Source organism: Engraulis encrasicolus, chromosome 9 (assembly GCF_034702125.1).
Source record: "Engraulis encrasicolus isolate BLACKSEA-1 chromosome 9, IST_EnEncr_1.0, whole genome shotgun sequence".
In the NCBI taxonomy this organism is placed as follows: domain Eukaryota; kingdom Metazoa; phylum Chordata; class Actinopteri; order Clupeiformes; family Engraulidae; genus Engraulis; species Engraulis encrasicolus.
In genome coordinates, this window is record NC_085865.1 from 53,605,063 (window position 1) to 53,633,061 (window position 27,999).

Consider the following 27,999-nt stretch of genomic DNA (forward strand, 5'->3'; position numbering starts at 1 on the left):
CATATACCACCATACTTCTCCCATCCAGGCAGAGCCGGATTTATCAATAAGCAGACCAGGCAGTTGCCTAGGGTCCCATCAAATTTTCCCATTGTAGGGGCCCCCCAACAGTCAGCCATGCCATGATAAATACCGGCGAAAGTAATTCAAAAGGGCTCCATGTCTATATTTTACCCAGCGCCCTGTAGGGTAGAACCGCTGCTGCATCCAGGATGCTCCCCAAATCCGTCATCACTGGGGTCACTTATATCACCGTCAATCTATGTTATGTTTGCATGGGTCACACAGTGAGTGTGTCATCAGTGGCCTCAGGGTAAGCCATTCTATTTCTGACTTCTGATATCCTACTGCCATTCTACTTCTGAGGAGAGTTGCCCTGCCTGGCTTCACACCTGGGGCCTACAGAGAACCAAATGGATGCTCTAAACTTTTTTTTCTTAACGCACCCCCTTACCTGTGCTGAAGACAAGCCGTGCACTTTCAACCCAAACTTCTACATATGTATACGTACTAGAAATGATTTAAGTTATTGATTACAATGATTCTTGCTTGAGACATTAATGAATACCTTAATGACCAAAAGGAGTTTTAATTTGGTCTTCAATTGGTCTAAATATGTGTTTGCAAGCAGGATTTTAATCGTAACCTCAACGCAAACAACATATCACCCCTGTAATCTCTGGCGAACCCCCAGGGGGTGCTCGCACCCCAGGTTAAGAACCACTGCTCTAAAGGAGTGGTGGAACAATTGCACACTGGGCCCCCTATACGGCCTGCCATGTTGACCCATTGACGCCTAAGGCACCTGCAAAAAAGAATGCTGAATGCCTGAGCCCTTGGTTACACTTTATAATAATGTCTGCTCAGTAAAGACTTAGTAAATAATTAACTAGTTATGAACAAAACATTAACAAAAGTTTTTATTATTAACTAAGTTTTGTTGATGCTTTATAAAGTACCTACAAATAATATATTCAAGTATTATTAATATAGCATTTCCTTGTCATTTACAAACATTTGTTAACATTTCCTAGTCATTTACAAACATTTGTTAATGTTTTGTTCATCATTAGTTAATTATTTATTAAGTGCTATTAATGCTTTATAAGTAGACATTATTATAAAGTGTTACTGAGCCATTTTAAGAAAAGCTGCCCTCAGCCTATAAAAACCTACATATCTCAGCTTCTGAAGCACATACAAATATGCACTAAGTTGCATTTAAACGCTAAGACCCTCATCTTTCATTAGAATGTGTTCATTCATCTCAAACAAACAGAGATTTTTAATAAAGTTGTCTCAAATCTCATGAGCCTGAATGTTGCGTAATGCAGCTCCAGGCGCCAGGGCCAATGTTGTGCAACGCAACATCAGGCATCAATGGGTTAATGTTAATAATAGGTCCCCCACACCACCCTGAAGTCCTATGTGATCACAATTAAATGTTTTGTTAATATTAATGTATTCATAAAAGATAAATTATATGATATCATCGTTTTCCCAAATACATTTGGTGCAGCTGTGCTTTACAAATTGAACTTATGAGTTGTAGGGCTTTGAGTCTATTGTTCAAATTTTTAAAACGTGCACACCTCTAACACCATTGTCAAACCAAAAGACTGCCTGGAATGCTGGTGTTCAGAGAAGGAATCTGGTTCAGCAGGTTGATAAACACATTCTTTTGGTTTCGATGCAAAGTAAAGGTAAAACTGGAAAATTGTGGCTGTGATTGAAACGTAGATGATGAATGGGAATTTGCTACGTTGATAAAGTGTTGAATCGTGAATGGTAAATCAATGGCATTTAGTATGTGTTGTCAAAGTGCTTTCCTTTAAAGTAACACTGAGCAGTGTCCATCCTCTTACAGGTTGAAGAAGGCGAAATTGTCCGTCATTCAAAGTCTTTTTCAGCCCTTCACCACTTGTCTTCACAATAAACATAAATCTTAGTCCTTATTCATCATGTCTCAATTACTGATAGGCCTATTGTTAATTATACGTTACTGTGTAATACTGTTTGAATTCAATATGTACTGTATAATCTTATAATCCACATTACATTACATTACATCAATTAATTCATAAGACTACTTACTTTGTCCTCTTGTATACGTAAGAAGGCAGAACAGTATAGTCAGGCTCCACCCATTGGTCCAAGCCATATAGACTGATTTACCAAGCTCTATTCTGACACCCCAAAAACAGTACCCTTTTTGGGGTCACTTTCCAATGAGTCATTTCCAAGAGTACAGATATACAAACTAAAGCCGCACACAGTGCCTGTGTTTGACTAAACTTGTTTGGCAAGATCTCTCAGAGCAAAGTACAGGAGGCTGGAACAGTACAAGTAGGCACAGCCTCCCAATCATTCACTCAGAACAATCATTCACTCATTTGGTCAAATGTGACAGTACGAAGTATTACATAATAATACAACATAATGTAAATGATCAACAGGTATCAGCAGTGCTTTTGGTACCTGTGCACACCACGTAATAGTATCTGCACTAGAATAGTTTATTGATTTTGATTCATTCGTATAGCTGTCGAATTAAATGCTGTCGAATTCATGTTGCACATTCAGAGAGGAGCTCAACTCTGGGAAGCCTTGAGGCTGTACAGACAGTGTTATCTTTGTGGTGATAAGGTTCAAGGTCACAGGTGTGAGAAATGAGCTGGTGGTGAAGAGCTGTTTGGATTACAGTGGGCTACTTTGCTATCAATGCAAGTCTTGGCGCTCAATGCTCTGGTCTTTTTTATCATCAGTGAGAGGATGAAAATAGCTACACACTTAATGATCTGCTCTTTGTACCACCATGCAGGACCACTGACAGCCTTGACAGGGCCTCCTCCCTCAATATACAGTCCTGCTCATACTAGGGATGGCACAAACCGCACTGAAAACTGAAATGGAAACCGAAACGAAACATGACATGTGAACTATACAATCCATTGGATCTGATTGTACATAGGGCCCACAATTTGTTGTTACGCCCCTGGTTATCAACACAATATTAAATATCTTAATTCTTAATAATAATTATCGTTATGGACTGTTTTCTAGTGGAAAGTGGAATGTGCTCATCCTTTACTTTCAGCTTCCTTTTTAACTATAACTTTCACCGCAATTTTCTGGAAAACCTAATGCATCATCAGGCATTTTAGATGGGACCAATGCCCGCAAATTCTTGGGGGGACTATTTGGTCACAAATGTAATTCCTTCTAGCATAACCACTGACATCCTATTTCACAGGTTTTTTTGCTGTATTTGTATAGCTATGAAATAAATGTAAAACTGACCATACAGAAAAATCGAAATTGAAAAAGAATTATTTATATAAAATAGATATGCCATGAATGATTTGCTCCTGAAAGTTGCCCCTTTTGGTGTTGTCTCATACAGAATTGTTATATGAACAAAACATTATATGAAACACACAAAGAAAGTTAGTGGATCATACGCATTATCTGTAAATGCCATGTACAATTTGTAATTTATTCATACTAGTTTCCCCTAATAATTCTGTAGCCCTACACCACATTTACAATTTTTTTAATTTATGTTTTTATTGTCATTGAAATCTTTTAGAATTTGTTAAAAAAAAAAAAAAAAAAACCTTGGAAAACGTGCATGATTTTACAACATCCTTTCCATATGGGTGAATTGTGTTTTCATGTATCTGCAGCGAAGGACTAGTTCTATTAGGCCTTGAGTCCCCTACAGATACAATGTTGACTTTTCCATGTGTTCAGGTTCACGCACATGAAAAATGAGCTGCTAGAAGAAATTTCAATGCAGCTGGAAACACACAGAGAGAAATCGTTTCCTGAACAGGTTACTTTGGTTACTTTTCACCATTAAGATAGAAGTACAATTACAATACCATTTTAACTGTCCCCCAGGTTCTCCACCTGTGTGAAGTTGGCACCCCATATGTTGAAAATCTGAATAAAAGCATTTTGGTTCGTTTGTGCATCATTTGTGCATGATTGTGCAGGAAAGATGAGCATTTGTGCACAAACCCTCTTTAAGATTATACATTTTAAGAGGTTGGTGACCTTAGGTCACTCAGCATCCCATTAACATCCAAATCCCTCGAAAATGGTTGGAATCGTTTGTGCTTCATTTGTACATGTTTGTGCAGGCTAAATTAACGTTTGTGCACAAATCGTTGTTATGCTATTAACTTTTACTTTTTTGAAAGTAGGTCACTCACATAAATGGCTCAAAAAGGGTTGGAATCGTTTGTGCATCGGTTGTGCACGATTGTCCAGGCAAAATGAGAGTTTGTGCACAAACCCTCTTTAAGATATTTAAATTTTAAGAGGTTGGTGGTGACCTAAGTTCACTCAGCACCCCATTAACATCCAAATGACTCAAAAATGGTTGGAATCGTTTGTGCTTAGTTTGTGCACGTTAGTGCAGACAAAATTAATGTTTGTACACAAACCATTTTTTTATTATTTAACTTTTAATTTTTTGAAAGTAGGTCACTCAGCACCCTGTCAACTTCCAAATGACTCGAAAATGGTTGGAATTGTTTGTGCTTCGTTTGTGCGGGCTAAATTAACATTAGTGCACAAATCGTTTTTTATGCTATTTAACCACTTAACCGTCACACACATTTTATACATTTTTGGCTCCAGGGGTTGCAGTCCATATCACTGTTTGTGCTACATTAACACCCGTGCTCTTCTTTGAAAGCTACGACTCTGGAGTTTGTCACTATATAGTCAAAAGAGCACTCTTATGTTTTGTTGCAAATCTACTTGGAATAAAACACAACATTTCTTGAAAAAAGGGAGAAAATGAATGTTAATCCAAATAAATGTCACTGCGAAAGCAGTTCTCCCGATGAAACAGGAAAAAAACCTTGCCAAGTCTTATTAAAAGTCCAGGACAAAGGATCCACTAAAAACACGTAAAAACAGCAAAAATGTGGATGTCTTGCATCCTACCGAGAGCAGTCACATCACAAGGCCGATCTATAGCACACATTTTCGGGCTGACGGTCCTCGAATACCCGGTCCTGGCTGTGGCGGTCATCAGAACTGGAGCTATTGTGCTTATTGTGCGAGGTGTTGTTGCTCTTCAAGCCCAGGCAATGTGCTTTTCGCTGGGGCACCCTGTGGACACATGTGGGATTTTTAGATGCGTCCCAGCATCTCTATAAGAGGGTCTGTCTGTCCGTCCGTCCGTCCGTCTGAAACGCATTCCTTCAATTGTTCCTTCCTGTGGCCACAAGGCGGCAGAGTTGGCATTTTGGACCGGAGCGAATGCGTGCAAGCCAAAACGGCCACAAGGCGGCAGAGTTGGCATTTTGGACCGGAGCGAATGCGTGCAAGCCAAAACGTAGGCCATATGATATGTTACCAAACCGGCAAGACTGATTGCATTGTGAGATAACTGAGGGGGCCATTCAATTTTCGGCATTGTTTTGCGTTTGGACAATGGGAGGCAACTTTATTTTGGTTCGTCAGAGACTCGCGGAAATGACGATTTAGAAGTCGGCAGGCAGTATTTCACACAGATGTTTGTGCTCGGATAGAGGGGCGTTTGCATTGCATAACGCTCCACGACATGGAACCGTAATTAGTTGACAGGCGACCCGCAGCGCATACAGCTCTTCCTCTAAACGGGGACCTGTAACATTTGGTTAGCTTTTCTCCTTTCATAACATTCACATTTTCCTTTCTGCTTGGATCGAGGGCGTTTGCATTGCATAACGCTCCACGACATGGAACTGTAATTAGTTGACAGCCCGCAGCGCCTCTAAACGTGGACTTTTTTTTTTCTTTCATAACATTTCACATTTCCTCCGCTTTTGTCCAGTCCACAAAATCGGGTTCAGGCGTCTGTGTGTAGCCTACGAAAAAGGGAGGCTGCCTTTCAATATTCCCAGCGAGTTTACTTCTGCCTTTTCAGTGAGTAGCCTAGTCAGTGTGCGCTGCGCTCTGAAACATGGTGCTAGACAGCTGGGCCATTTGACATACGGTGTGTTACTCGTAGGCTACAAAGGGAGGTTCTTTCGTTGGCGGGCTACCCCACAGGTGTTTTCCGTTGCGCTCAGAGAGAGCACGGGAGAGAACGCGTCTTTCGTAATTGCTTTGCAGTCGTGTGAATTTGGTTAACTCTGGCACGGAAGCTCACTGCTTTGTGCCTTGACGGTGAAGCTGATATTGAAAAATAAGCGCATATCACCTAAAGGGTGAACCCATAAGCGCATGATTGACCCAAATGGTTTTATTTATTTATTATTTGTCGATGTTTACATTCTTTCCCACATGCACATGATGCTGAAATGGCGTGATACTAAAGGTTGATACTAATAAATGTCTAGTAATTTGTAATGTAGCCTACTTGATCTATGTGACATTTGAAATCATATGGTTCTTTTCCAAATCCAAGAATGATAAGCTTATTATAGCCTAAACTGCAAAAAATAAAGCCATGTCTCGCCATTTTTTTGCCTGCCATATTATTTGCCGTTTCCATGGGCAATATGACCAATAAACAAAAAGTACATCCTTAGGGGGGCGTTGACAGGTTAGGAGGAAGCCAGGGGGGGCGTTTGGGGGGAAAAATGGCATAGTTGGAACTGGCATAGAGGGACGCATCTGTTGTCCGCCTGTCGGCCTTGTTTTTGTTTTCGATCAGAAATTACTACAGCCCGGAGACTACACCCCCCGGCCCCCTCAAAGAGGTCAATGTACTCATCTTATTCCCCGTTTGCCTGGCCTTTTATATGGTAGGACTTGTAGCAGTTTCTCGTGGGTACCATGCACAGGGCAACGTTGCATGTAATGCATAGAAGTGGTGTCTTCTGTCTACAATTCACACACTGTCGCCGTCCTTCTGTGCCATCTTCCCCGAAGTGTGCGGGCATATGCAAGGCATCATGTGGAGGCGTTGGTGGTGTTGGCGCTCGCGGAGGAGAGGGGACAATTTCACCATGTCCAGCGCGCCGGAGCTCCAGAATTAGCTTCTCACGGAAGGCTTTCTGAGATAAGGGCTTTCCACCCCTGATTTCCATCATGTATTTGTGAAGGATGAACGTGGTCACTATCGCAATGTCAATAAAGTGGTAAAAGAAAGATCTGTACCACCTCCTCGTCTTGTGAAGAACTTGGTAGTAACCGATCAAACTGTCAGACCAGTCAACGGCATTTTTGTTATTATTGTAGTCTTGTACTGCAGGAGGTACCGGAAATTGTTCCACATTCCATATGCCATCTGTCTTCACCCTGCGCTGTATCGTGCTGCCTTCGCTGTGGGCTTGATGAATGCTGGAACACATCCGAACTAGACGAGTGTCTTTCCCTTGTACGAACAGCAGACTTCCCTCCCGTATCCAACGTATCGTACCCCTTGGGTGGCGATTGTTAATGGCATCGAATGTGTCTTTTGGGAACCCGATCCTGTGTTTGCGAATGGTACCGCATGCCCATATCTTGGTCTCATCCAGCAGTTGCTGGAACAGCATTGGGCTTGTATAAAACTTGTCCACAAAGACCTTGTAGCCAGTCCTCAAAACTGGGGAAGACACCAACTCCATCACCACAGTACGTCAAAGCTGAGCCCTTTTACAGACCCTGCTTTGTTTTTCCCCTCATAAACAATGAAGTCCCAGGTGTACCCAGATTGTAAGTCTGCCAGCACAAACAATTTGTACCCCCATTTTGATGGCTTATCTTTGCAGTATTGCCGGATTGACCATTCGTTTGTCAATGGCAATGTTCTGGCCTGGCTGGAAGTTGGAAATGCAGCTTTGCCGGATATCAGTGTACAGGGGTTTAATCTTCTGAAGGCGGTCAAACTCAGGTGTGCCTCTTCAATTCTGCCCTTTGCCTGTAGTCTGTAAGAGCTGGCACGTGAACAAGACCCATGTAAATGATCAGAGATAGATAGCTGAACATGTCTGCCATGGTCAGTTCTTCCCAAAGATGTGCATGCCTCCGTCTCCCAAATTTGTTTGTGTTACTGAGGACCTTTTGTAAAACTACATCGGAGATGAATAGGCGAAAGAGATCCAATATGGAATAATTTCTCCCAGTAATAACTTGCGGACCAGGAGTACGAGTTTAAACACTGGTTGTTGTGGAATAATATCTTGTACCTCTGTGTCCTGCCATCCACGTCCATCTTCAGTTTGCGGCAAGTCTCTCCCCCTTCCTCCTGGCGGGCGGCCGACTCCTCGTCCTCTGCCTCCACCTCCACCTCTGCCTCTACCCTTTCTTCCTCTACCTCTGCCACGTCCAGGAGGCCTACCGCGTGGCCACCTACCCCTCTGCCCCCCATCTTCTTCGCTGGGGGTATGTATTCATCTCTGTGATAGAAAACAATGCACAGAGACTTTCAAAACATGTTACCCCGACCGAACAGCTCTTGGCCCGGTCTTACTAAAAAAAAGCACTCAGTAATACACAGAAGCACTGTCCATGGTACTTACCCAGAGTCTTCGTCTTTGTCCAGGGAATTCAAAAGCGTTGTGTCTGTTAGGTTGCTGTTTTCTCTGTCAGGTTCCCATTCATCGTCTGTTTCGTCCCTGTCACTGGATACTGTTGGTTCAGCGCTCCCCTCAGCCATGTTACATATTCGTTTTCGAGGATTTTGTGACATTATGCAGAAATTAGTCGACTTGTTCCACGGAAAAACGCCAAAAATATGGCGAATATTGGGCAGCATGTACACTTTTACACTTCAGCTTCAATAACAAGCTACACCTGTGCAGTACAGAACTGCATGCTGATTGGATGTTGCACCAACCCGGGCGCGGGGCTCATTGATTGTTAATTGTAACCCGCGGATGGTGCTCATCTCGGCCACGGGGCTCATTGATTGTTAATTGGAACCCGCCGACGGGGGTTCATCCCGCCGGTGGGGTGCATTGATTGTTAATTGAGACCGCGGGCGGTTGTAATCACTGGCCCTCAGCTGGCAGTGGCAGCTGGGTGTTACACATGCAGCTGCAAACCCCAGCTGCATGCGCCTGGTGCTGTTGGGGTGCCTACTGATGCTTAGTGCCCATGGAATGTGGTGTCTGGGTAGGCTAGTTGGCATCAGCTCAGCCCTGTGCAGTGGTAGTGAGGCCTGGCAGATTGGAGTGTCTAATGTGCCCTGATTACCCATAGCAAGTGTCATGATGGTGGAGAAAACTCTTTGAAAAAATTGATTTGTAACCGCCGGCCAGGCTGTATCCCGCCCGCGGCTGGTGAACATTAACTGGTTAACTTTTACTTTTTTGAAAGTAGGTCACTCAGCACCCCGTCAACACCTAAATGATTCAAAAATGGTTGGAATCGTTTGTGCTTTGTTCCATTCAATGCCATCAGTGTTTTGTTTTTTTTTGTTTAAATTTTCAATTAAAATGTATATATCTTAAAAATGGTTTGTGCACAAACATTAATTTTTCCTGCACAAATGTGCACAAACCATTTTTAAGATATTTACATTTTAATTGACAAAAAAATAAAAAATCACTGATGGCATTGAATAATATCACCGACATGGAAGAACTTATTGAAGTGGTTCTACAGAACTGCACATACTGAGTTTAAAACAATATTAACTATTTTTTGATTGTTATCATTTTGATTGTTCAAAATGTGTCCCACATATTCGTCATCACCGTCAGATATTTTTTGAAGGACAATAAATTCAGGTATGCATAAGGTCATTGTCATTACTGAGGACCCCTTTTCAAACCTTTAGCTCTACTGCATACTTCACCATCACTGAAGCTCCTGTAAGTTTACTATTTACTCTAAACTTCTTAATTGGTTTGGACACTGATACTGTCCCAACCATAAACTGTCAACACCGTCAGTGGCGTATAATAGTATTATATTATATTAATTAATTGATATATACTTTTTGAGAAGAGGTATGATAAGAAACAGAGCAAACACGACATGGCTAATGTGAACAAACTACACAATAAATTATTTTTTGTCACCACTGTCAGATGTCACCACCGTCACCAGATTTTGTTCCATAGCGTGTCATCTTGTCCCATAGTTTACTGAATTATGCGGGTAAGTGAATTATAGAGGTGCATTTGGAGGGTTTTTTGTCACCATTGTTAGACAAAAAAACCTGACGGTGGTGACATCTGATGGAGGTCACAAAGAACCACAGATGTTTTTGTCGGAAGGAGTTTTCCGTATTTTTTGACATAAGAATATGCTTACAATATGTATCTACAATTATGTTGAGTTATCAAAGTAATTCATATATTATTTCTTAATGTAATAATTCCAAATTCATAGATGATGTAGTAGGGTACATATAAGTAAGTGTTAGGCCTTCTCTAAAATCTAGCTGAATTGACACATGCATATTATACCATATATGAAACAAAAGTCAATTAACATACCCACAACTTTCACGTCCACGTATTTTTCGTCGTTTCCTTTCGAGGTGCTGGTATAACATTTGTACCTCCCCTCGTCTTGCACTTGGACATCAGATAATTTCAACGAGGCATTCCCAGATGTGATCTGATCATTAAATAACAATGTTCTTCCTGCATACCTTTTGTCCTGGTATGCTAGCTGATCGGCATTGTCATAATAGCTATGAACAGGATTGTCATTGTTCTTAATGTTATACCAGTGGATCAGCTCCTCGCCCTGATTGGTTTGGATGTTGCAAGGCAGGATGCAGGATCCAGCAAAGGTACAGGTGATTTGGACATCTAGGGGGAAGATGGAAATCTCCAGTTTAGGAACAGTAGGCCTATACAGTACATATACAAACCCCAACTCCGGTGAAGTTGGGACGTTTAGTAAACTGTGAATAAAATGAAAATGCCATCATTTTCAAAACATTCAAACCATTCATTAGATGGAGAATAGTGGAAAGACAACATATTAAGTGTTAAAATAGAGAAAAAATATTGTTTTGGAGGACATATGTACTCATTTTTTTAATTTGATAGCTGCAACACGTCTCATGTAACAGCCTATTTATTATTTGTTATTCTGTTCAAATTTGTTATTCTGTTCATCTGTTCTCCATAGGTTTTGAGATTAATTGTTTGTTCCTCTGCTTTAGAACAGGGATGTGACAGCTGTTGTGTTGGATTCCAGCTATTCTACTCAAAACATTATAATGACTTACCATGTGCAGAATCCTCTGTCCATTAGTATGTGGTCAGGTGAGTGTGGGATACACTTTTAGTGTTTAGCACAAGATGACAAAGTTTTTCTGCATGCAAACTTGAAGATATATAGAAGGATAGAAGTCATCAGATGAATCCCATGTACTTTTAAGACTAAAAAGGCATATTTATTACAACATCCACACACAAACACACAGTGGTGATAAACGTCTTGGAATACACACACACACACACACACACACACACACACACACACACACACACACACACACACACACACACACACACACACACACACACACACACACACACACACACACACACACACACACACACACACACACAGGCAAGCACACACACACACACACACACACAGGCAAGCACACACACACACACAGGCAAGCACACACACACACACGCACGCATGTACACACACACACACACACACACACACACACACACACACACACACACAGGCAAGGGCGCACACGCGCACACGCACGCACGCACGCACGCACGCACGCACGCACGCAAACACAAACACACAAACACACAAACACACAAACACACAAACACACACACACACACACACACACACACACACACACACACACACACACACACACACACACACACACACAGAGGCAAGGGCACACACACATTCTCAAACACATAGAGTGGGAGAACTTCCCAGACACACACATACAGTACAGATAAGAGCCCAGACTCTCTTCTCTCACACACTCTGAAACATCACAATGAATCAAACTTCCCTTATATTGTTATCCTGTTTAAAACCATACTCCTGAAACCCATGCAAAACATCCTGTTTCCCAAAAATACTTCTAGTAACTTTTGGCTATAGCTTCCACGTGTATATTCAGTGAAATGATGACTTATTTCATATTTACAAATGGTTAAATGCTAAGTTCTGACTCATACATCCACAGTTTTCACCTGTCCCAGTTTTTCCTGCTTGTCACAGGTTTTAATAGCCTGTCCCGCGAAATAAATATACTTCCCTGGACATTGAAGGATACCACTGAAGGATACCAATGCGTACAAGTAAAAAGGTTGATTGAGTTTGAAATGTATGTTTTTTTTGTCAGACAGAGGTGGCAACCCTAGTGACGACGGACAGATATGGGGGAGGGGGAGACACAGAGGAAGGGGGCACTCTGTGAAGTGGCTGACACGAGGTGTGCATTTAGTAGAGGGGAGGGGATTAGAACAGGGAGGAGGGACATCATGTGGAAAGAATTTAGGGGATGACACTGCCATGTGCACGAGTTACGGATTAGCACTAAAACTGAAAGTAAAACCGCAGCAGAGATTTGGATCATTTAAAACTATTTGGTGATGTTCCTTATCATGTTCAGAAGTGTGTGTTAGCACAAGCAGAAGTGAAATGACTGTTCTATGTTCTTGTGCAGGAAAGTTGGCACACATGCTTTGGGCTACTTACTTTCTTCTCTCGTACACATCAGAAGGCTGAGCAGTAGTCCTGCAATCAGGTGGGATCCACTTGTCCAAACCATCTAAGACTGATTTCCCAAGCTCTATTTTAGCCATCAAACAAGCAAGCCCTCTCTCCTAACTCCCCGCCAAAAAGCAATCACATTCTTTGGGTCACACTCCATCTAAAGACATGCGTAATCATTGTAAAAAAAATAAATGAAAATACACAACACATGTCCATGACCATACACATCCACTTGCTCATGATACTGTGTTCAACTACCAGCCAGCTGCCACTGCTCTTCTGACAGCTTGTGGCAGGATAAGCTAAAATAAGACCTGCCTTAGTTTGTCTGGAGGGATAAATATAGCCACACACAAACTCATATTCTGAACTGTACACTGATATCCATGATGATTATTGAAAATATTTTTTATTAGACAACTGAAAGTACATAATCAGCATCAGCATTGTACACAATCAGACATTTTGAGCAGTCTCCTCAGCACACATCCAGGATGAAAAGTTATGACTTTGGAATGATGTTTCCACAATATAGTTTCTTCTGCATTGAGGGGAAATGACCCTTCCAACCAGTCCAGCAGCAAGCGCCACAAAATACACAATATTGCTTTGATAAAGTCCTGTTGCAGTGCCCCACTGCAAACATTCCAGCATTTAATGTTTATGTCCAGTGGGTATAAGGACTTCATAATGATTCATCCATTGATGTTTCTTAAAAAAACAGGAAAAAAAACATACACAACCCGCAAACTGTTTTAGGTTGAGAAGTCACACCCTGACTAGCATCATTGTCCATTTTTACTTCCAGTGGCTAAGCGCTGGTGGTGTACAGCAGTACTGTCAGTTTTATGCACATCCATCTTTTGTATGATGAGCCAGCTGTGAACTGTCAGCTGAGAATCCTGAATCTGTTGTTCTGTCTGAAACAGAAGAATATACAACTGTCTCATCAGCATCACATCCAAGCACTTATGGAGTGAAGTGTGTGTGTGTGTGTGCGTGCGTGCGTGCGTGCGTGCGTGCGTGCGTGCGTGCGTGCGTGCGTGCGTGCGTGCGTGCGTGCGTGTGTTTGAGGGATGTAGTTATACCTGTGACATCCTGCATCATTGTGGTTTCCTCCATTGTCTTCCCCGACTGAGAACAATCCGCTGGTCAGAGCAAATGATAGAAAATAATTAGTGTATGAAAACTATTTGAACTCTTAGATCATTTTGTCATGAATGAAGTCAATATATTTGTATTTGTGTGAGATGCTATTTTTGTCATAGAGAAATAGCCTAGTCAAATGAAAGTTTGAAAGCTGATTATGCACTTTTTCCACTTCAGTAATGTAATAAAACATTTGTTCAAGTGCTATTAATGTATGTGATATCGTCGCTGTCAGACTGAGTTCTTGCATTTTTACTTTTCATTGTTTTTTTTTTACTTAAGCCTACTAATTTCCAAATCAATAATCATTTCAACATTAAAGTTGGCAATAAAATCATTTAAGATATATTCATGGAGGAGACTGACCAGTAGTACTATATATATTTATATTTTACAATGAAGTAGGAACGAATTTAAAATAATAATCATGAATAAAGAATGGAGATGCAAAGTGTCTGCTCGATAGCGATGATATGCAATTTGTACATTATTGCACCTTTTAGTTTCAGAATGCCCACGATGGCTGCCATGACGATAGCTAGCACAGCTATAACTACAGGAGCTATCCACCACGAGCTAGACTCTTCCAGCTCCACCTTCTCACCTAGAGAAAAGAAAAAGAACTTTAGCCCCATAATGCACTTTCAAAATCAACGCCAAGCCTACACAATGGAGGGAGAGGCAATACAACTGTAAAAAAAAGTATTGTTACACTGGTATAAGGTGTGTCTCACCTGAGTTCATTTTCAAGGAAATGGATATTGAAACTCATTGAAAGTATTTAGTCATATCAAATCCAATAGCACAAGCAGCATTCCTGAGAAGATTGTCAGCTGAGTTTCAATTGGCCATTAACCCCTGGAGCGCTGCCTCTATTTGTCATTAATCAAGGCCACCAGCTCTGCTGTCTCCGGTGCAATATTTACTTTATAAAAGCCTTACACAATAGAATGTGGTTTTATTGCCTGGCCCTGCACTTTGCTTCACTGAGCCATAAGGTGAATACACATGTAGGTATTGCAGCTTGCCAATAAAAATACTAACCAATCCATCAAACCAACCAAAAGTGCTGCATTAAAATTGGCTCATAACGCAGACCATTCCACCAGTCGAATGCCTTTCTTTTAATTGAAAAAAAAAAAATCCTTGTACAGTGGTTCTCAAACTTTTTTGAACAAACACCCCATTGACCTCATCATAAGCCTCCCAACGCCCCCTTGATCTCATTGTAAGCCTACCAACGCCCCCCTTAGTATTATAAAATGAAAGGAACTAATGCCCAATACTGGGAGCTAAGCCCCGCCCCCACTCAGCTGCATCCTTCTCAGCGCCCCCCTAGGGCTCCCAAACGTCCTCTGGGGGGTTATACCGCCCCCTTTGGGAAACACTATTAAATGCGTAGTACTACACTACTATGACATACACAGTCTTTAGTAATACTTTACAATTTGGTCATTGCCATTCTGGTAGCTGCAAATTTATAACCACGCTTTCAAATTTTCTAAGGTTCTCTTACTTCTAACAGAGGTCACGTTCAGTCTGACGTGAGCCACATGAGTGTGCCTGGGTGCTGCGAAGGAACACGTGTAGATCCCCGAGTGTTCCAAGCTCTGCAGGTTCCGTAGCCTCAGAGAAGCATTCCCCATCTGCCTCACCGCCGCCACGTCCAGCTGGACACGGTCACCCCAGGCCTCAGAAGCCAAGAGGCGGGAGCTGGAGCTGTGAATAATAATAATAATTATAATATATTTATTTGTATAGCACAGTTCATACAAGACATGCATCTCTATGTGTTTAACAGTTAGGCTAACAACAACAATATTACAATAATAACAATGAAATAAAATGAAAATAAAAAATATGAAATAAATTTAAAAATACAATAAATAGAATATGTTGATTAAAAAGAAGACAAATAAAAGGCAAAATTTAGGGTCAAGGTATGCTAGTGAATAATACAATACTGAAATTCACAGATATCAGAAAGTTTAGACTAAAAGAGAAAGGCATAGAATCACAAGGATCAGGGAATTGTCGTTGTTATTATATTGTCATTGTCAAAAAGGCAATGAAATTGTGTTTGGTGTATAACAGTGCTCAATAGTAGTAGTAGAAGTTGTAGTAGTAGAAGTAGAAGTAAGTTCAAAATTAAAGTGCAGCAGAGATGAAAAAGGTGACACTAGTGCTTGCTTCCCCCCTACCCTGTCGAACTTAAAGTGTAACAAAGTTTTAAGTACCTAAATGCGTGCTAATAACCCAACACCCTCCCCCCACCACACACAGACACACATCTTCCAATGAATAAATAAATAAACAGCCACCCAACCCCAATATAAATAACCCAATGTAAACATTAAACAGTAGGCCTAATGATAGATTTCCTCAGTCATGTGAATTCAAAAGTCTTGTGGCCTGAGGGTATAGGCTTTTGGCCAGTCTTTTATTCTGAGTCTGTAGGGAACTGTACCTTCTACCTGTGGTAGGTGAGGATGGGTGAGGGGTGGTCTGTGGGCTGGAATGTCCAGGTGAGGTTGAAGTCGTTGTCGAGATTGGTGGGGGTCACACAGGGCAGGGTGAGGTCGCTTCCATCTGTGGCGCTCATGTCTGGAACAGAACCAGGAGAGAGTATTTTTAGGGGCAGTTGAGGCCTATTGGTTAGATCAGAGGGTTGACGGTTTAAATCCCACTCTTCCTCTCCCTATCTTAATCACTCTTAATCGTAGCCCCTTAATGCGCGCCGTACCTCCAGTGGCGCGCTGTAATAACAAATTTATAAAGCCGCGTCTTAAAGGGTTAATCTATGGCTGTGATGCCCTTGAGCAAGGCACCTAACCAGGCCCGTCACTAGGTTTGAGAGACAGGGGGGGGTGGGGGGTGGGGTGCTTAGCCCTAGAGTAAAAAAATGATAGCGCACCGAAATTTTGTCAGCACACCTGCTAAGGTTTTGTCTATGAATTCATTATTTTAAGAGCAAAGAAATCCTGCACACTGTCCATTCCACCAACAGACTTTAATACATTGTTTCGGTCATCCGACCTTCTTCATGTTGTATTAAAGTTTGTTGGTGGAATGGACAGTGTGCAGGATTCATTTATACTTGAATGACAACCCCACTAAGATAATATCCTACGCACCTACCCACCTACAGAGGTGTGCAATAGTGTCTTCTTGAACAATTATTTTAAGAGCACCATACCGATTTTTAAACACTAGTTACAGTGGATTTTTTTATTCACACTTTAATGAACATTCCTTATATGTAAGCTAAACAATACATTTCAAAATGTTTCAACTGATGAATATTATTATGTTATGTTATGTTATAAGTATTATGTTCCCCCCCCGCATAACATACAGTATTGCTGTGCACCCTGCTTTTATTGCTGTGTGCAGTAGGATATAAGTGGCATTAAACAATAGATAAGCAAACAGGAACTTGTATTCAGAATAACGTGCCTTCTTGGTGGTTCATATTCAGTGCTTTACTGCATTTGTTTTTGGAGAAAAAAAAATATATATATATATATATATATATATATAAATATATAATATATAAATATATACAAATATATATATGTATGTTTACCCATTTCCAAATGTATGAATATATATATATTTACTGCTCTGACCAAAGTACATGGTAGCCAAAGGTGTCTATGACTGGTCATATCATGTGATAGTGCTATTCTTACACTATGAATTTACTTTCACTTTTACTTTTGACACCTCTGCTCTACTTTTAAAGCAAGACCAACTGGTATTTATGAGCCCAACTTTTAAAAGTACAGTAGACCTATATATAGTATATGAGGACAAAACATCAAATTGTGTATGATGGACATGAGTCAACATTTCAGAGTCTATCACTGCACCTGTCTCAGCCAGTGAGGTTCTCCATGTCTGTGCTCCGTAAGCAGCACTCACAGTGCAGACGTACATCATGCTGCCCTGCCCCTTCAGCTTGCGCAGCTTGCTCTCGAGCGTGTAAAGGCCCTTTGTCTCCCTCTTATGGACGGAGTACTTCATTGCGGACTTAGCGGTCGGCGGCTGCGTGGACCAGGAGAGTTGTGGAGCCGGGTAGACGTCGCGTGTGGAGCACAAGAGCTCCTCATAGCCGCTCAGCCTGGTCGTCTCCAGGGCCAGAGATCGCATCGGAGCTGGTGAGAGTAGAGTAGAGTACAGTATCCTACCTTTTATTATTCCTAAAGGAAATCAAGTTGTCTGTGAGCTAAGCTTACATACAGCATACAACTGATGAGAGGGAAGATCAGATCATGATTGGCATCATATTTTACCAGAGTTGTATAAAGTAGAAGTACTCTAACAGATGTAATTGCAACACTAATAGTGTGATATTACATGGTTTCAATGAAATATCCTAATAGTGTTGTAATTACATCTGTAAGTATAGGCTACGTCTATTTTATACAACTCTGATTGTTACCATACAAATGAAATGCAACAAATGCCTTGAATAGCGCAAGGCACATAATATTATAGTAGACCAGAAAGTCATCCATGTATGTGATTCTGTGTGAATATACAGTGTGTGGAATGTTGTTATGCATATGGAATCTTAATGACTTTTGTTTGGATTCAGCCTGGGTCGTTTCCAAGTCCTTCTTTGTCTATCTTCCAGTACCAATCCAAGTTAAGGCAAAAGCCCAAAAAATAGGCCTTCCAAAAAATAAGCAGCCTAAATTAAAAACTGCCAATTGCACATAGGGCAGTCTTGGGTAAGCAGGTAGTGCTTGTAGTCCAAATGTTGCCGGTTTGATTTCCGACCCACCAGGTCTGTAGAATCAAGGGTGGAGGAGTAATTACTAGTGCTTCCCCCATCCTCCCCACTGACTAAGGTACATTGAGCATGATACTGCCCCGCCACATTGCTTCCTTGGGGTGCTGTTTGGGGGATGCCCCGCCTTGCACAGGTAAGACATGAAATGCAATGTGCTGTGCTGTGAAGTGCTGTCACAATGACAATGGGAGTTTCTCAAGTGGGCCTCCACTTTCATATTTTCAGGAACTTACCCTCCACTCTGACTATGATAGTGGTGTCTGGCATCTTCTGTTGTCCAGTCACATGACACCGGTACCTGCCCCTGTCCTGAGGCTGGCAGTGCTGTAGAATGAGTGAACCGTTGCCCAGGGCAACCTGGTTCTGGAACATGGCCACCTTGTTGACAAAGTTCTGGTCGTGTGGAGCACTCTGGTTGCTGCTGATGAGCAGGCTGTTGCCAGGCCCGTACCAGTGCACCACCACGCCCCCTGCAGGCTCGAAGAGGCAGGGCAGGACACAGTCTTCTGAATAGAGGCAAGTGATGCGGATATCTGAAGGAGCAAGAAAAGGCAAAACATCAGCAGTCATTTCACGGCAAGATAGCCTACAAGGCTAGGGTATGAATAAATTACTGTTACTCTTTTACATTATATTTGCCAGATACTTTTATCGTAAGCAACTTACAACAGAGGACATACGCATAGCATACATTACTTGCAAATACAAAGTGCTCAGGAAGTATACAGAACAATAAGTGCAGCTGCCAAAGAGAGAGAGCAGATGCCAAGTTAATGTGGTAATTTCTAAGTTAAGTAAGTTAATTTCTCAGTAGCACTAACTGACCTGCGGCATTCAGATGCAAATAAATTCATTAAAATCCCCTCATGAATGGCTGTAAAGACCTCCTGCCCTCCTGTCCTCATGACAGTTTTCTTTCCAAAGTACATGACGTCAAAGTTTGTTATTGTTTTCCATGTGGCACAAGCAGAGCACACCACAGGATCTGTGTGGGAGTCTGATCTATTTTGCTTTGGTTGTTACACTCAACCCAAAAGCTGCTAATTATTATATGTTGTCATAGTGGTTTGACAATACTTACCAAAATAAACCTTATCAAAAAAAGGCTTGTTGTGAAACATCCTAGTCACAACATTACGAGAGCATGAATCTAACTTTGTCAGATGGTGCCAGGATAATCAGCTACAGCTGAATGCCACCAAAACAAAGGAGATGGTGGTCGATTTCAGAAGGACCTCCCCGCCACTGGTGCCTGTCTCTATTGAGGGAGAGACAGTGGAGACAGTTGACACCTACAAGTACCTAGGTGTACACCTGGACAACAAACTGGACTGGGCTGCTAATTCAGATGCTCTGTACAAGAAAGGACAGAGCAGGCTTTACTTCCTAAGGAAGCTCAGATCCTTCAACGTCTGCAACAGGCTCCTGCTGATGTTTTACCAGTCTGTCATGGCAAGTGTCCTTACCTATGCTATCGCCTGTTGGGGAGGTAGTATTAGGAAGAGGGACGCGGGGCGCCTTGACAGGCTGGTGAGGAAAGCTAGGTCTGTGGTGGGCATGGAATTGGAGGACCTCACTACAACAGCCGAAAACAGGACACTGAGCAGACTGGACTCCATACTGGAAAATGACAGACACCCCCTGCACCCGCTTCTGGTCAACCAGAGGAGCGTGTTCAGCTACAGACTCCGGGCCTTCCCCTGCCGTACAGACAGACTACGGAAGTCATTTGTTCCTAGGGCCATCCAGCTCTTCAACACCACACAGAAAGACACAATGAAAGAGATTGTCATTGGTGACTGGACTGCCTAAACCACCCCCACCCCCTCCCGATTTTTTATCTCTACTGAACAGCTACACTTCACCCAACACCCCCCCCCCCCCACACCCCACCCCCATGGAGCAAGCGCCTGCACTACCTTGGACACTTTAAGGGACTGCTCAACACAGGACAATAAACTCACCACACCCCACCTCAACTACCTCACCTATCCCCTGGGATAGCATCTGTGAACTTTTTAATTCTGCAATTTTATTCTTACTGGACTATCTCAACCACTGGAAAAGCTACTGTGAACTGCCTTATTTTTTATTTTTTATTATTTTTATTTTTTAACTGAGGGACTTCTACAATGCACAATCATTAGAACTACTTTGGCTCTTTTATTTGTACTGAACACTTTTATCTTGACTTGACTTTTTGTGCATATGTATGCAACATGATGCCCAACAAGGATCTTGTGTGTGTGTGTGTGTGTGTGTGTGTGTGTGTGTGTGTGTGTGTGTGTGTGTGTGTGTGTTGTGTGTGTGTGCGTGTGTGTGCGTCTGTGTGTGTGTGTGACAATGTGTGTGTGTTTGGAGGGGGGGTGTGTGAGAGAGAGGGGGAGAGGGAAGGAGGGAGGGAGGGAGAGAGAGAGAGTGTGTGTGGCGATATACTTTTACTGTAATGTGCATTTATGTGTATATGTTCTTTGTGTATGTTTGGATTTGTGTATTTATGTAAGCTGACAGACACCTTAATTTCCTTCGGGATCAATAAAAGTACTCTACTCTACTCTACTACATCTAGTGTTGTCATTTTGGTGGCTGTTTTTTTTTTTTGGACCATAATCAGTCTGTGTTGCTCTTGCTCTAATCACATAAACACAATGGCTGAAGATTTCCCCATCTCATCAGTCCATGTTGCAACATGACACCATGAGATGGCATATAAATAGCATGGCGGTTTGAATTGTTTTGCGTGTATGCACGCGCATTTTGTCATGACGGCATGTCATTTTGCACCATGTGACTGCAGGTTAAGGTTAGGGATGGGCTTTGTTTAGACACATGGCTGTGCTGCCATATGACAGGTTGGTATTCTCAAGTGTATGCTCATATCTAGGGTCTCTTCTGTCTGACAAAAGAACCCTGAGCATTTCAGCAATAATCAACACTTTTGCTTCTAAGCAATGGCTCCCTTCATTCAGTGTCCAGGGAAAATGTGTGTGTTTTTTACCAGGACGTGCGTGTGTGTGCGTGCGTATGTGCATGCATGTGTTGTGTGCGTGCGTGCGTGCATGTTGTGCGCGGACCATTGGCACTGGATGGCAGCCTTCAGAGCAGAATATGTGTGTTTGAAAGCACTTTGAGTCAGCTGTATATTGTGATATTGTCCTATATAAATACATGTTGTTGTTTTTGTTGTTGTTGGCGGCACTATTCACATCCAAAGTATACCTTTTTTCAGTTGCTATAGCTTGACAAAAGCAGACAAAGAGAAATGGTTAGCCTGCACACTGCAGGTATCCTCCAAAATAGATAAACTTTTTTTTTAATTAATTAAAAACATTGACAATTACCGTTGCTGAAGATCAAAGGGGATTGAAACATCAATCCTTAAATTAGTGCTAATTGGTGATTTTCGCTATGTGATTTGGGGGTAGAGTTTTGTGATGGTGCCACGGTGGCACCCATCGGACCAACCCTAGGACAACCCCCTGATCATTGCCTCCAGATCTTAGATGAAGGTCCAAGAGGATTGAAATATGAACCTTTAACTTTAACAAAATAAAGTTGATATTATTTGGAGCATAAGTACAGAGTGCACTCCAACCTTTTTCTCACGTGACAGGTTGGGTCACATCACATACATCACATCATAGCTTCCCTTCTGTTCAGCCAAAGCCGACCACACCTTCGGTTCCCATTCATACAGGCTGTCACTCACAGCTTTGTTTACAGTGATCCTACGCCAGTTGGACGGCAGCAAGTCCTATCTTGTCTTGTTTTCATATTTGCAAAATCCAAAGCCTTGCTGTGCCCGTCCATTCTCAGAGTGCAGCAATGGGCTGTCATGCATAGTTCAGATGCGTTTGTAATATCATGGCTGACTGGTCTGTCAATATTGTACAGTATAAGCCAGAGATGGCCTCCACTCTCTTCAGCCAAAGCCACTTCTTCCTTCACAACTTCACAAAACCACTCCTCCACAGTCCCTCAACAGCTTTGTTGACAATGATCCTATCCCAGTTAGAAAACAGCATGTTGTTTCCTGTCTGTTTTCATATCGGAAAACAAAAGCCCAAACCTTTCTGTCCTGACTCCTGACCAGGCCTGTCCATTTTCACCAACAACAGTAGCCTCCAGGCCAGTGGTTCTCAACTTTTTCTGAACAAACGCTGCCCCCTTCACCTCACCACCTACCAATTGTCTTTGGTGTAGTCCCCACAGTATATTTTCCATTTGAGATGACGCATATCCACGTGTGCATGTGGGCGTGTGCATTGAGAAGATGGTAAGGTGGCCTGACAATTTTATTTTTCACCCTGTCTGTCATGTCATCTTATGGCATTCGTTAGTAAGAGGAGAGCAAGGCCTTTCAGAGTGTCTGCCAACACACACAAGCATGCATGGCGTACACATGCACGCATGACGTACGCACGCATGCTCACCCACGCAGGCACGCATGCATGCACACACCGTCTGTCCTGTATATAACCCTGCACACAGACTCACAAGAAACCCTGGCCTTCTCCCATTCAGCTGCAGAGTAATCAGATCACATGGACTTCATTTACTGAGCCTATACAGTATATCAGGAAAGTGAATACACCCCTCACAGTTTTGCAGATTTTTGAGTATATCTTTTCATAGGAAAGCATTACAGAAATGTCACTTTGACACAATGATTAGTGACCTTTTAACAACATATTTAACCACATGCTTGACACCATCTAAAGTATATTTGTTTATCTTGGTCTCTTCAGATCACACGACATGGTTCCAGTGATCCATATCCTTGGTCTGTTCATCTCTCTTGAGACCAAGATAAACAAATTTGCTTTAGATGGTGACAAGCATGTGTGGTGGTAAACAAGTGAGTTTTAAAAAAATAGCTAAGCATGGTAGTGGGACTGACGTGGTTTGGGGATGCATAAATGCTATCAACATTGGCAATCTGAAATACACCTAAAAGAAACATGCATATCATCATGCACTGTGACTACTGAAGCAGATCCTGATATTCTCCATAGGATTGCATTCAAATCTCACACCAATCTATTTAAGCCAGATGCAGACTCAAAATGTAAAAGTTCAATGCAAAGAAAGGTTGAAACGCACACTGATGACCTCCCTTTTCATCCCTTTTCATTCGTTTCAATTCGAGACGATTCGAGCCAACACAGCCCCTTCTCTACCGGATTTTAATCTGGGGTGTACTCACTTTTGTGAGTACATGTTCAAACATTAATGGCTGTATTTAGTTTTTTTCTGAGTGAACAAGAAATCTAAGCGGTTAAATATGTTGTTAAAAGGTCACTAATCATTGTGAGGGGTGTATTCACTTTCGTGATATACTGTAAGCTCCCCTTGTAGCTCCTATGCCCAAGGATGGGTTACTGCACAGGTCAGTCACTGCCTATATCTTTTTAACATTTCCCCCAACTCGTCCCAACTAAGCAAGATCAAAAACACACCAAACACAAACCTCATCATGCTTTTAAAGGTTAATCTTTTCCAGGTTCTGCTTTACACATTCTGGAAGTCATTAAAGCTAAACGGACACAACATTGAGTACCATCGAAACTCCCGCTGCAGGCTCTGCAGGCTGTGTCACAGGACAGCTATGTTGTGCATGCTGGAAGGATCGCACAGAATTCCCTCACTGTCAGTTTTAAACTGTTAACCCGTTAAGACACATCGTTATACATTTGCTGTTACCAGAATGATGATTAGCAAGTGCATTACTAAAGGCCCAGCAGTGTAGTATTATAGTTAACTTTTCAATGACTATTAAAGAGTTCTATCCGATTCTCCATTGCCCATTAACAAATTTGGCCTTCATTACCTATAAGTGCCATTTGGTTATTGTCATGACAAGTTAACATTGTTGGCTGGGGAAGTTCCTTAAAAAACTCTGCACACACACACACACACACACACACACACACACACACACACACACACACACACACACACACACACACACACACACACACACACACACACACACACACACACACACACACACACACACACACACACACAAAATTACACTTAGGCTAATTACACTTTTTTATCTCGTATATGACATTGACATAATGCTTACGACTCAGTGTCGTGACACTTTTATGACTATGTCAAGTTCATTGTAAGTCGTAAGTGAGAACCTTTATGCTGGACATTGTTTTTAGTTCATAGTTCGTCCTTACCTTCAGTCTTTGCATCAGCTAGCTTGATGGTCCACAAGAGTGCCAGTGTCCATATACTGAGTCCTGCAGCCATGCTGGAAGTCCTCTGGCCACAGAGGGGAACCTCAGGAGAGACTCCTCTGCCTCATCTGACTGGGTGAGAGAGAGAGGCCCATTCCATTACACATAATTAGAGCCACACTTCCTCAAAGACACTCGCAGCAGTGTATCCCTTTCATGCAGAAGGGCTCACCATCGATCATGTTCACAATGTACTGAAAAAGCTCAACTACAGTACATCATAACAGTACTGCTATTACATTAAGACACAGTCGTCATTTACAGATTTAGACACTGTCTTCATTATGTTGGTGGTTATAAGGTTATTACAAAAGCTCTGCATGAAATTCTTTCAGGTCGCATCAATGGGAAAAGATGGTGCACAGTACACAGTTTCAATTCAACACTTTAAGTAGGCCTATATGATCAACATTATTAATGTGTTAAATTCAGAGTTTACAAGGGTAAACCACAAACACACATCATTTAAGACAAAACATTAAGGCGAATCATGTCTTCTAGTCAAGTGGTAGTGTTATCTTCAAAATGGAAGATTTTAAGTCTATAAGTTACCACTTTTAGTTAAGGCACGCAACAGTGTTTATCAGTGTTGATCATCTGTCTTTGCTACACCTTATGTGAAAAGGTGGTGGGTTTGCTTGGAAAATAAATGATCAAACATGTTGCATATCAGGTTTCAGTCTTTATCTGCACCTGGAACTCTGCTTGGTGAGAACAAGTGGGTGGAAAGATGCGGAAGATACCAAGAAGAAAAAATCCTTTCATCTGACATAGCCTACCTCACGGATTACTCACTATGCTTACTCCGTTTGTTTTATCAACACCAACACCTCCAAATTAACACCTGCCAACCAGCCACATGCTGGTGAAAATTCAGTTTGGCTGGTGAAGCAAACTTAATAGCCACTTTGACTCATTAGTGAGTGTGTGTTTGGTCAGTAATATAGATTGACATCTACTAGGCATTTTGGTTGTGATGAAAAAAAAGTAGAGCCATGAACGCCAACAATCTTTATCAAGATTAAGTCAACCCTGTGGCCATCCAAAATCCAGTGTCCAAAATATACAGCATTATATGTATGTATCTATAGGCTGTTTAAAGTATATCAGTTACATATACTAAATAAAAAGGACACAAAATCAATATATGTTATAACATGCTTGTCATATACTGTATAACATGCTCAATAATTTCAATAATAAATAATAGACTTACCAGTCCCTTCCTCAGTAATCCCAAAATGAATCCAGGTCATGGCAAAGAGAAGGAGCTGAGGAACCTCACCAGAGAGAATGAATGAGGTAAGGTGCGGTGTATCTGCTCTCTGTTATGGTGTGTCTTTGCTCTGAGGAAGGCTATGCTTGTTATTAAAGCTGTTAACGTGTGTGTGTGTGTGTGTGTGTGTGTGTGTGTGTGTGTGTGTGTGTGTGTGTGTGTGTGTGTGTGTGTGTGTGTGTGTGTGTGTGTGTGTGTGTGTGTGTGTGTGTGTGTGTGTGTGTGTGTGTGTGTGTGTATGTGTGGTTAGTTCCTAAGGAGGAGAGGGAGGAGGAGATGGCCGATGCCAACTCACGTGCGAGTTCACATCACACAAGTTCCTTCTGTGTGTGTGTGTGTGTGTGAGAGAGAGAGAGTGAGTGAGTGTGTATGTGTGTGTATGTGTGAGTGTGAGCTTGTGTGTGTGTGTGTGTGTGTGTGTGTGTGTGTGTGTGTGTGTGATTTCTCTCTGACGAGCTGAAAGAACAGTGACTGACAGACTGGATAGACGGGTTATTTAGGATGTTAATGCGCACACATGCACACACCCACACACACACACACACACACACACCGAGACACACATCTCTCACACACACATGGACACACATGCACGCACGCACACCTCTCTCTCACACACACACACATGCACGCACAGGTGCAAGCTCTCTCAGCTCCTGGGACAGGATGCCAATTACACCCCCCCCCTCCTCTGTACTCAGCTTCGAGTTTGCTTCTAAAGAGCTTACTATGCATGCACTCACAAGTACATATAGACACATGCAATTATACGTTTACATGTATGGGCACTGCCATATACCAGTGCTTTGTATACACTAGACAACTGCACATACACACAGGTTTTCAGTTCACAATCTATACATTACATTACGTTGCATTACATCATATTAGAGTTCCTTGATTGACCCGTGAAGGAGTATTATACCTGTCACTTTTAAATGTAATAAAAATACAGAGCAAAATACGTTTCAATTATCAGAGAAATTACAGAAATATTGGTATATGTCAACTCTCCGCCCACATTATGTTTTTTTTCTGCTAACATGATGAAATACTAGCTAACACCCTTTTCTGTCATGTTGTCCTCATTGTCTTTTTTCATTGCGACACGTTGCGTCCTTGGTCATTGTTCGACAGAGGTCAACTGACAGGTTTGGGAGCTGAGTGATACCCCTTCTTCTATATCTTACTCTTACTGTGTGTCAAGAGGCTGCCCTGCTGGTTTTCTACACATTTTGTTTATTCGTCATTATGAAACTCTCCAGGTGCCTTGAGTACCCAGGTCCGGATTATGGTTTCATGGGCCCCTGGGTCAGACAACAAGAAAGCCCCCCCTCAATGGTGCTGCTAGTGTACAAAACGATGCAGGGTTTTAGGCCAGATGGGAGGGCTCTGTTGTTAGGGGTGTGTGTGTGTGTGGGGGTGTGGGGGGGTGGGTGGGGGCAGTCCTCTGAGAAAGTTTTGAAAATATAGTTGTTAAAATTGTGATTTTAATGCAATAGGGCAATGGAAATAAAGAGGCTTGGGCTTAAGGGCCCCCTTGACTCTTGTGCCCCTGGGCCTAGGCCCGTTAGGTCTGTGCAGAAGTCATTGTGAGTAGGCCTACCTGGATTCATTATCCTGGTTAGCTTTGCCCTTTGTTTCCTATGGCCTTGCCGTGCCCTTACCTTACTTCACCTTTGTGTGTGTGTGTGCTTGTGTGCGTGCCTGCGTGCATGCTGTGTGTCAAAAACTGTGCTGCTCCCTTACATTTGTTTATTTGTCATTATCAGGTTTCTTTCGTCCTTCTTGTCTGTTGAATGCTTGGTTTCGTTATACTTCCTACTAACTTTTTTATGGTTATCTGTCTTTTGTGTCCCTTCCTTGCCCTTCGTCAGGCCTGAGGAAGATCCCTGTGGATCAAAATGTTGCCATTT

General features: G+C 42.1%; 1 protein-coding gene across 1 annotated transcript; it reads right to left on the bottom strand.

Moving 5' to 3' along the window:
* Positions 1–4,973: 4,973 nt before the first annotated feature.
* LOC134455322 (uncharacterized) lies at positions 4,974–9,097 on the bottom strand. The gene is made up of 3 exons (XM_063206344.1): positions 8,451–9,097; positions 8,070–8,327; positions 4,974–5,127 (listed from the first exon to the last, which is right to left on the bottom strand). The coding sequence occupies exons 1-3, from the start codon at positions 8,684–8,686 to the stop codon at positions 4,974–4,976; spliced, it is 648 nt and encodes a 215-aa protein (XP_063062414.1). The 5' UTR covers positions 8,687–9,097.
* Positions 9,098–27,999: the final 18,902 nt, after the last annotated feature.

Coding starts and splice junctions, on each gene's coding strand:
- LOC134455322 (XM_063206344.1), bottom strand. CDS start 8,686: ATGCTGCCCAATATTCGCCATATTTTTGGCGTTTTTCCGTGGAACAAG. Junction 8,328..8,450: donor GACAAAGACGAAGACTCTGG/GTAAGTACCATG, acceptor TTTCTATCACAG/AGATGAATACATACCCCCAG. Junction 5,128..8,069: donor TGTTTAAACTCGTACTCCTG/GTCCGCAAGTTA, acceptor ATGTGTCCACAG/GGTGCCCCAGCGAAAAGCAC.